Source organism: Strix aluco, chromosome 4, assembly GCF_031877795.1.
Source record: "Strix aluco isolate bStrAlu1 chromosome 4, bStrAlu1.hap1, whole genome shotgun sequence".
Classification (NCBI taxonomy): domain Eukaryota; kingdom Metazoa; phylum Chordata; class Aves; order Strigiformes; family Strigidae; genus Strix; species Strix aluco.
The window spans coordinates 34300496-34311344 of record NC_133934.1 but is presented as its reverse complement, the minus strand read 5'-3'; the positions used below and the strand labels follow the sequence as shown (position 1 = coordinate 34311344).

At 39.2% G+C, this 10849-nt stretch overlaps 1 protein-coding gene across 1 annotated transcript; it reads left to right on the top strand.

Moving 5' to 3' along the window:
• Positions 1-1953: 1953 nt before the first annotated feature.
• Positions 1954-9484, top strand: FRG1 (FSHD region gene 1). The gene is made up of 9 exons (XM_074822685.1): positions 1954-2092; positions 2469-2536; positions 3873-3995; positions 4926-4983; positions 5161-5275; positions 5663-5767; positions 6532-6623; positions 7671-7781; positions 8669-9484. The coding sequence occupies exons 1-9, from the start codon at positions 2031-2033 to the stop codon at positions 8703-8705; spliced, it is 771 nt and encodes a 256-aa protein (XP_074678786.1). The 5' UTR covers positions 1954-2030; the 3' UTR covers positions 8706-9484.
• Positions 9485-10849: the final 1365 nt, after the last annotated feature.

The following is a 10849-nucleotide window of genomic DNA, read 5'->3' as shown; positions in this document are numbered from 1 at the left end:
TTTGCTTCACTCTTTTCCTCTGTGCTTTCTCCTAATTCCTACGTAACTGCTCTCTCATTTTTCATATTCCCTTTTACTAAAATTTTTGCCTTATAGGCATATTTGTTTAGAAGCACCAAAAAAGTATTTAATGATAAAATGAGAGTCAATTAGAACTGTATTTGCTAAAACTGCTCGATGCTGAGGTTAGCTTGAATTAATTTCCAAAGGGCTGGAGACATGAGAATGTAGAACAAAATATGAATATATTGACTAACATGTTTTAAGAGTGAACAAGCCATTGTATCTACCACCAAAAACAAGGAGGAAAGTAACTAAGGAACAACCATTCTATTATTGGTTGTAGTCTGGCTAGGTATCTCAATCTCATATTTGGAAATCTGGATCTTCTCTGGTCCTTCACACAAGAGTAAAATGTGCGGGACCTTCACAACCTGACTGCACACAAGACTTTGCTAATGCAATACTTCCCTGGCTGCAGCTTCATGAAGAGACCAGAAGTGGTCAGCAAGCTGTCCATCATTGCCTGCAGCTTTCCATACTGCCTATTTTTTCAGCTTTTACTGTAAGAACTAATTGCAAGATGCAAGTTCCGGGGACTGCTAAATCAATAAATCAGTAAAGTCACGTACTGTCTACTACAGCAACATTCTGCTTCAAGTTATCCACTTCCCAAACACTGATCAAGGAAATGACTTTCACTGACAAACTGCAACATCTGAAGACACTAGCAAGAAAGTAGCATGCCAGAGACACCAAAAAAAAAAACCCTATTCTGTACTTAGACGCACCAGCAGCTTGATTCAAGTATTGCTTTTGCTGACAAGCCTATGCCTCCTCCCAACCATCTTCTCCCCAAAGCTCCAAAGTGGGGGACTTGCCAAAAACTCCTAAAAGTCCATCACTGTTACTTTCATTTTACATGGCAGGTACAACCACTCCAGCTTCACAGATAAAAATATGGGGTTAGTCATGTTAGGCTGGAAATTGAAAGCATTCTGGTGAGAAGTGGCAGGGTCCAAAGAATCTGTGAAGACACCTGCAGTCATCCACAAACTCCAGGGTCATCCACTGGGACATTACACATGCAGAGTTTTATCACCTGGCCATGATTTCAGTGATTTTAAAAGCCTTAACATAACCATGTATAAGACTCTTATTTCTCACTTGTAGAAGAGACCTCTGAGATGCTGAGAACCTGCAAGCATAGAAAGGTAATGAAATCAGTAACCAAAAAGGAAGCAATCCAATGCAAGCATCTCTGTATGCGTATATGTACAACAAGATTTGATAGGGATATCTTTCATTTGACCAGCTAATAAAAACAGCAGACAACCTTTTTGTCCCAGAACTCCTTCCATTGATGTGAAGTAGAAACAACAGACTAGAAGACTAAACACAAATTACTGCTCTAATTGGGAGTCTAATCACACAAGTACTGGCAAGGCCATTCCCCAGAGAAGAAGGAATAGTGGTCCTGTTGAGAAGGTGGTAAGTTAACTGTGTGGGAGAAAGGTGGCTGTACCCCTAGGGGTTTCCCTCAGGTAGATTTTACCCTGTGGAATATGAAGCGGCTAACAGGATGGGAAAAATCATCATGAACTTCATTTTGCCCCTAGCTTGGTGCACTAGTTGACTTACAAGCTTTACTTTCCCAATTTGTCTTCACAGGCTTCCCTTGTAGCCTGCAGTCCTGCAAAGCGCTAAAGCAACCAGTGGAGCCCAGACAGACTTAGAAGGGGAAGGTGCATAGAGACATGCTCTTAAACGTAATTTTAAACTTTTCTTGTTTTATTTCCCCCCACCCCCCTTAACTTCAGTGTCCACGACCCGCTCCCTGCGCTGAGGGCAAGCGGACCTCCCGCTGCCGCGCTGGCCCCGCCCCACGGCGCATGCGCGCGCCGACACGCCCCACGGGCGGCAGCGGGTGCGCGCTCAGCAAGGAGCGGATGAAGGTTGTCGCTCCGGGGCTTCCGTCCAGGCGGCGGGGCGTGGCCGTGGCTGTCCTTCCGTGCTTGCCGTAGCCCGACATGGCGGAGTATTCCTGCGTTAAATCCACCAAGCTCGTCCTCAAAGGGGCGAAAGAGAAAAGGTGAGGAGTGAGTTGCTTGCTGCTATCACCTCTGCCCCAGGCTCCCCGCCTCGGCCGCTGTGGCAGCAGCCGCCGTGCTGCCAGCTCGACAGTGCTTGGGGCCGGGAACGCCGGCCGGGCTCCTCTCGCTGCGTTGGGGTCGCGTCGGAGGCTGGATGGGGGTGAGGCCAGGCTGGGCCGCCCAGTCCCTCCGGGGGACTGCGGGTATGCCTGGGCACGCTGGCCAGGGCAGGGGTTGTTGGGTGGTCAGCCCCTTGCTCCCGGCTGGTGTCACTGACCCGCTCCTGCAGGGCTCAGGAGCGAGGCCGTGCGAGAGAGCTCGCTGGGGAAGAGCCGGTAGAGGCATGTACTTATTTCTTTGCATCTCCCTTTACAGCAAGAAAAAGCACAAGGAGAAGAAAAGGAAAAGGGAAGAGGATGCGGCAGAGCAACTTGATATTGTTGGTGAGCTGCTTTCCAGGAATTATGGAAACTATAGTGGGTAGCAGAAGCTAAAGAGATTGTTATAGTACTTTGTAAACCAAGTATAGTCCCTGTAGAGATTTATAACTATTTCTCACACCACGTTATTTGTATGTTGGGATCTCCCTAGACTCCACATGGAACTTCTGACACTGATGTGTCACCACTTATCATTTTAGCTAAAGTATGTTCTTATGTAATCTCATCTTGGATTTTTTTTTTTCCTTAATGATATTTGCTTTAGGAGGAGAAACTTTTTAGTGCTGTAATGCCGTTATTCAATGATTGCATTTCTATGTAAACAATTTGCATTTTCTGTTACTGTTACTTTTATTATTAGCACACATTACCAGATAAATGTAATTTTCTATTATGTGTATATAGGCATAAGCTAAAGCAGTGCAACAGGAAGTCATACTTGTTGCTGTGTTAAAACAAATTAGGATATGTGAGAAAATGGGCTGTTCTGTCTTAAACTAGAAGAATGTTACAGATGTTTTGTATTCTTCAGTTTAGCCAGGTTTCAAAGTGGAGAGATTTTGAAAATTCATACATGGATTTTTGATCCCTGACTGTATAGGACAAGATGATTAGCTCCATATGTTGTATAAAGATAGGGAAAGATTTACGTCTGCTTGAGACAGAATAGCCAAATGTACCATGTGGAAAAAAGATATTGTGTTCAGATTAATGAAAAATAGTTATTATCCTAATCAGGTAAGACAGTATACCAGGAGAAGATTTCGCTTTGTAAAAAAATATGAATGTCATAATGTTAAATCATGCATATAGGTTGGGCTACCTTTAACTTTGGTAGAATTCTGTGGGGCTCAAATGTTCAAACACAGATTGGCTTGAACAACTGAAGTCTAGGATTACAGCTCACATGAAGTAATTTAACAGCAAGATGAGACAGTTTATCTGTTTCTGTTCTGTTGGAAAATCTAGTAACTGGATATGGCCCCAAATCTGCAGGAAGCTGGTTCAAAGGAAAAAAAACCCCAACCTTCCTTGCAAGGTGTGCCATTGCTGCATCAGCTGAATGGATCAACTTGCTCTATGGACTAATGTAAAGAAGCATAGGAGCCTGTAACTAGGGATGGCAGGGTGGGTAGAACAGCAGGATTTACTGATTCAGCAGCAACACCATTAAATTGTTTCTGTACTATGAAATAATGCACAAAGATCTTGAGATAGCAATAGCAATTGTATCTTTAGAATTTCAAATCTCACAGAAGACACAGAAGTATCATCTCTTGAACTACTGTAATCAGAAGTTGTAATTACTCTTATTAACTGTCATGGTTTTGTATTTTAGGAAGCTGGTGGGCTATCAGTAATTTCGGTGAAATTACAGGAACTATAGCTATAGAAATGGATAAAGGAGCTTACATCCATGCCCTCGACAATGGCTTGTTTACTCTTGGAGCGCCACATAAAGGTTTGTTTCAGGAAATTTGGAAATAAGCAGTTTTAGTAATGAAAGGCATAAAAGTAGTATCTCTTAAAGGCAAGCAGTTCTACTGCTAGAAACAGTTTATTACAAATAATGCAATAATCCTAGCTGTAGCATGCAGATGATTTCAGCCTAATGACTGCCAATCAGTTTCACTTAATCTAGCTTCTTGCTGTTTTATGTGTACAGTAAATTGAAATTCATTGGAGACTATCACCTGTTAAAGGCCATACCACTTAATGGATAAACAGCAGTATAACTTTTATTAAATCCTATAAAATCTTTATGGTGTCAGTTGAAGAGTGAAATTCAAGGCACATGAGTTGCAAGGCTTATTGCAGCATCCTTACCTTAATTACTTGTTTTGTTGCTGCACAAGTGGGCTACTAACGTGGTGGGATAATTAGCTCATCCTTACTTTGAATTTGAGAGCCATCAGTTAGACAAGGACTGTTCCAGAATCCTGACTGTGTTTCACTTCCAGGGTGAGATCAAAGCAACAACAGCAATATTATCTCATTTTGGTTTTGACGGATGGAGAGGCTAGTAGCTTTTAGGATACTGAGTAGCTGAACTGTAATATATTTTGTTATGGAAAAAATAACATTAACAAGGAGATTTAAGGTTTTCAAAGCCACCTGGAGAACATTCTCAATCCTTCTGTAAATTTACATTTGTCATTCTTTTGTATCTTGTTTTAAGCACTCTAAATATATGAATATAAATGAGCACCTGCATTGCTTTTTTACAAGTGAATATTCAAAAAAGGAATTTTTAAAGAAATAAAGTATTGCAGCTTTCCATAGTATTTAGCAATGGCCGGTGTTTAATTCTTTGTGAAGCTACAGTATTAACAGGCTAAAACGTTGTATGTTTAATACTTCATACGTAACTAATGGAAAATTCATTCTTCAGATGATGAAGGTCCTAGTCCTCCTGAGCAGTTTACAGCTGTAAAGTTGTCTGATACAAGGTAATTTGTGTAACAATGTTACAAATTTTGATACTTGTTACCTTTCTTTCTGGTGTGAATACCTGTTTTAATATTCTCTTGAAATGCATTGTCTACTAATAACGTGTTTGTGTTGAATATTGTGAATTGCTTGAATTAAAAACATTCATTATTGCTTTCCTGCATTTTCTCATGGAGGATTGCTCTGAAGTCTGGTTATGGCAAATACCTTGGTATAAATTCAGATGGACTTGTTGTTGGACGTTCAGATGCAATAGGATCAAGAGAGCAATGGGAACCTGTCTTCCAAGATGTAAGCTGTTTGGAATAGTTCATTTGGTGTTCCTAGCATTTGACTGTATTTTGAGTTAATCTATATTGATGTTCTTTGTCTGTGGAGTAAAAGCCTTTTGCAGTCTTTTCTATACTGTAACTTTTAATCTTCTGTTTTCCCAACTGCAATGCCTTTACTATAACTGAAAGTTCTTAAAATAACTTCAAGTTACTGCATTTTGGCAGCTATAAGCATCTTAAGAATGAAGGAGCCAGCGAGTCTGCTGGATAGGTATTGAAGTGTTTGTATATAAAAGAATAAAATGCATTTACAGAGTTTTTTGGTTTATTTTAGAGGATAAATGTTAAAAATTGAGGATTATACGCAAACTCTTTATACTAACAATATGTGATACTGTTTCTGCAGAAGAAAATGGCATTACTAGCAGCAAATAGCCGTTTTATTAGATGTAATGAAGAAGGAGACATAGAAGCCAAAAGCAAAACTGCAGGGGAAGAAGAAATGATAAAGGTAACTCACAACTTTTACAATTGATACAGGATTGGCACAGATACTCAAAAAACCCAGGTGTCTTTGTGCTACAATTTATTGTTAATACAGTTGTAATAGCTTTCTATAAGCTGTCAAGTGATTTGGCCTCAGGAAAGGTAAATGAGCTCCAGGGCTGCATAAACTGAAATGCTTCCAGTACAGACATCCGGAAGATATTTTACCTCTACAGAAGGGCAAGATGCTGGGGGGCAAGTCTACATGATAATCCAGATAGTTCAGAACAGCTTCGTATGGAAGAGATGAATCATGATTGAAGCAGGGACAGAGAAGAGTTTACCAGAATGATGCAGGAGGGGCGATCTTTTATGTAAGAGAATGTAAACAGACTATCTTGACTTCATCTGGACATGGAAAATACAGGTGTGCCTCCAAATAGAGATAGGTGTCTACTAGTCTGAGCAATAATATTTTTAAGTCAGTCTCTGAAAAAGTCATTTTACCCCTGCTAAAACTAAGAACTATAATGGTGCTGCTTTGATATGAAGGTGATTATGTCTTACAGTAGTATCAAGGATTACACTTAATATTTACCATATTTCAGGTAGCTCTTGCTTCTATTGCAGTTGTCTCCAGTTGTGAATTAACCAGCTTGAAAGCTGTGAATTTAAAAAGTCACTGTGAGTCTCATTCTTTTATGAAGAATGTTGTCATCTTTAACCTGTAACTTCTGGCTTTAAAAATACAGATGTTTTCGAGTTTGTTTTTTTTCTCTCAATGACTAGATTCGTACTTGTGCTGAAAGAGAAGCTAAGAAGAAAGATGATGTTCCACAAGAAGACAAAGGAAACGTTAAACAGTGTGAAATCAATTATGTGTACGTAGTTTAGAGCTGTTAACAGGCTCAAATACCTTTTTTCACTTTTCTTTGGTGTTGCCTTTGTTGGAAGGGCCAAACTCCCAGCCAGCCTTTCACTCACGTTCCCCTCAGCAGGATAAGGGAAGAAAATGGGATGAGAAAGCTCATGGGTTGAGATAAAGACAGGGAGATTGCATACCAGCTACCCTCACAGTCAACAGACTCAACTTGTGGAAAATTAATTCAATTTATTGCCTATTGAAGTAGACTTGGGTAGTGAGAAACAAAGACAAAAATTAAAACCAACACCTTTTCTTCCTCCATCTGCCAACCTCAGGTTCACTCCAGATTCCTCTACCTGCTCCCCCAAGCAGGATGGAGGTATGGGTCAATACACAGTGGTTTCTCTCTGCCACTCGTTTCCTCTCCCACTTTTCCCCTGCTCTGGCATGGTCCTCTCCATGGGCTGGAAGGGAATACCTGCTGCACCACCTGAAGCACCTCTTCCTTCTCCTTCCCTGTCCTTGATGTTCAAACTGCCATTTTGCACTTTTCTTTTTTTCCCTCTGCCAGTGTGGCATTTTGCCCTTTCTTAAATATGTTTTCAGAGGTGCCATCAGCTTTGCTCAGCGACTCAGCTGTGTCCTGTGGTGGTCCATTGTGGAGTCAGCTACATCCAGCACAGGGAAGCCCCTGGCCTCTTCACACAGAGCCCACCCCTGCAGCTCCTCCACTACCAGTACTTTGTCACCTACACCCAATACACTTTTGCTCCCTGACTTGGCATGCTAGTAGCTGAGGAAGGGGTTCTTTAGAACTTGTAACCATGTCATGCTAATCATGTAGGGGTTCATTTCCAAATGCCAAAAAAAAAAACCTGAGTAGTTTTCACCTACAGAAGTCTTGGTGCAATATTTGGTACTGTGATGGTTTGCTGGATTTTATTAGGCCGCTTGTCTACTGCATACTAGAAATTACGATTCTTATCATAGTTGTTGTTTTATTGAAACACAAAGCTTTAAAGAACTTACACTTTTTAACATTTTCTTTCTTCCCCCCCTACAGAAAGAAATTCCAAAGTTTTCAAGACAAAAAGCTTAAAATAAGCAAAGAAGATACAAAAGCCCTCAGAAAAGCCAGGAAGGAGGGCACTTTTCATGAAATGCTGCTTGACAGGTACTTCTAAGTACAAGAAATAATGTACTGATTTAAAAACCACTGGGAGATGGGATTACAGTAAACCTGGGGTACAAAAGAGAGATAGACTTCAGTGGGCTGGGGTGTTGAGCATTTCCTATCTGGTCAGTGTTATCCATGAGTTCTGGGGTTGTCTTTTTTTTTTTTTTAATTCTGAATTTCCACTTCTTTAGCTGAAGTTTGCAGGTTTGGATTTACTCAGAAATTAATTCTTTTGGAAGTCTTTAGGTTGTTCAGTTTGTTTTGTACAGAGGAGTTGAAGGATGAATCTTTTTAATCACAAAAATTAAGTTAATTTTTAACATTTTCAATACCTATGGCACCAGAAGATTTTGGAGAGGGGAAGGCTGCATTTTTAAAGAGAAATAGCATTTACTAAGAATAATTTTCATGTTATTTAGTGGGGATATATTTATTTTTTTTCCGCCTGAGCTGAGACTATAGAAAGTGTCTTCAATTTTTAAAACATTTTGTATTGGTATACAGTATAAATACTTGCATTAATTCAGTGGGTGGAATGCAGAAGACTATTTCTGATAATTGCAAGTGATGTGAGAACATTCCTGGACCATCACAGATTGAGTGTCAGTTTCAAATCACACTGAAATGGAATTCCATTTCTCAGTGGACAAAATGGAATTCATGATGATTTGAAGGGAGAGACAAGGTTAACTTCAGACATTGCAGTTTTAGCTCCGTAAGAAAACAAAATTAACAAATCCAAAGTGTTGTTCAGCTTTTATATGTGCTTTGAAGTCAAGTTTAAGAAAAATTGCTTTCAATGCTTCCTTAACACTTTGAGGCAGATAAAACAACCAGGTGTAATCTTACTTGGTATTAATCTTGTCATTACTCTTTCCATATAGGAGAGCAAAAGTGAAAGCGGATAGATACTGCAAGTGACAACCAGCTGGTCCATCATCTTCTGCATCTTTGATGATAGGGTCAAATTGAAAACAAGAGTAAAATGTTTTATAGTTATTTTATTGAAGGTGTTCTGCTGAAGTTTTTATTACATTATTTTTAAAGGATCATCTGAGAGCCGTGATTAAGCCTCAAACTAATGTTATCTTTCAGTAATGAATACTATTAAGCTTACTCTAGAACTACATGCTGTTGAAATAGTGAGATAATTATTTAATGGAAAAGAATTTGACCCACTGAATCTTCCAAGGTTGATGAAAGGAACCTGAGCTTAGAGACAGGGCAGAAGACATTAAGGGCAGAAGAGAACAGCTATGAAGTTCAAAAGTAGAGTATGTTAATACATTGAACCATTAAGAAATACGTAACTGTATTGAACAAGAAGAAATAATTGAAAATGCATGCCTTGGAACATATCCTACCAGATCCTGAAGAGGACATCTGCAGAGCCATTCTACACTGCATCAGGTGAGAGCTGGGTCAGAATATTCAGGCTTCATAAAACAATGTTCAGAACAGACCCACAGTTCAAGTTGATAAATGGCATAATCCATATGCTGGAAAAAAGTGTTGAGAAGTCCTAAGAAACCTACTACAAATGAAAATGCAGGTGCTTTGTAAGAAAAGGGGATGGCTCTTTTGTGTTAGCAGGCTGCGTATTTGGCAAGAGAGAAAAATTGATTTTGCAAACTTGTTTGTTTTTTATGGCATGGACTTTAATAAAACAGCAGGGACTTTTTTTTAAGGTCACAGTATAATATGCATTCCTAATATCTCATAAAATATGGTTACCCCTCTCTGCTCTGATTACCAAGAAGCTTTTCAGTAACAACATCTCCATAGGAACTACCTCAGTCAGAACAATTGCTTACTCTCTCCACAGCTTCTGTAATTGCATCATAAAGATTACGTGGTAACAGTGTTGAGGAATTCTATGGTAATAATTTGAATTGTCTCCATGGAGCTTCTCCTAGCTGTCAATTTGAACTGCACACATAGTACAAAACTGTAAGCTTATGCAAGATAATGATGTGTCTAAAAAGAGCCCAAGAACGGACCAGTAAAGTCAGGTCAGTAATGGCAATTTAAATCCGTCTAATTTCATAGGCAGTTGGTCTTGAAGAAGCATAAAGAATTTAAATACATCATAACTGTTTAAGACCTCTAGTGACTTTTCAGTATGAAAAGTAGTTATAGCTGGTTAGGGAAGGCTAGCTGAGGTTAGCAATAAAGCATTTATTTTTCAAGAATTTAGCAAAATAAGGATATAGCCCATACAGATTTTATGGAACCAAAAGAAGAAAAAACACAGGCTGGGCCCATTCGTGATGTAACATAAGGATTCTCAGAAACTTGTTTGTTTCCTGAAAAGCAAACAAAAATCCACACCTTTCTCTGATGGCATTCCATACCCAGCTCTATCCAGCCGAGTACAGAAATTTTTGCTACAGGGCTTTTCCCTCTAAGGTAGTAGAACTTACTTGTTTTATATCTGTTAAACCTACTGTTCAATTAATACGTATTATACAAGAATAGGCATACTCACTAGTTCCTGGTATGAATAGCTATTTTGGAATGAGTGTGTTCCCACTTTAGCTTTTTGTGCTGAGGTTGATACTAAATGAGAAATCAAAATGCCCTCTCTGGGGAGCGGTTTGTGCAACTATATTGGGATAGTTATGCTTGTAACTTTCTTCTGTGGCCAAATCCATGGAGACCTTCCTATCATTCCAGCTGCTCCATAAGATTCTGTATTTTAATTCTGAGAGAAGTTATACTAGAATGTAGAGAAATTAAAAGCAAGGTCTATGCTGAATTTTAAAAATTGCTGAAAAGAAATCAAATGGGAATTGTTCCCTCCATTTTTACAGGTACAAACAACTCCTCCGTAGCTGTTTTTTAGACTTAAATGATCTTCTTGAATGAGAATTGTCTTTTCCCCCATATCTATAACTTACCTAGTTACTACATTTCAGAACATACTGTTAACAAAAATAGAATAGTATCAGATTATCATGTAAACTGATCAAATGCTTGCCCTTTTTACCACTATCAAGTTCAACAGTTTCATTTTAAAATTTTCACAGATTTAATTTCTAGTTCTAGTACAAAACTTTGAGTTT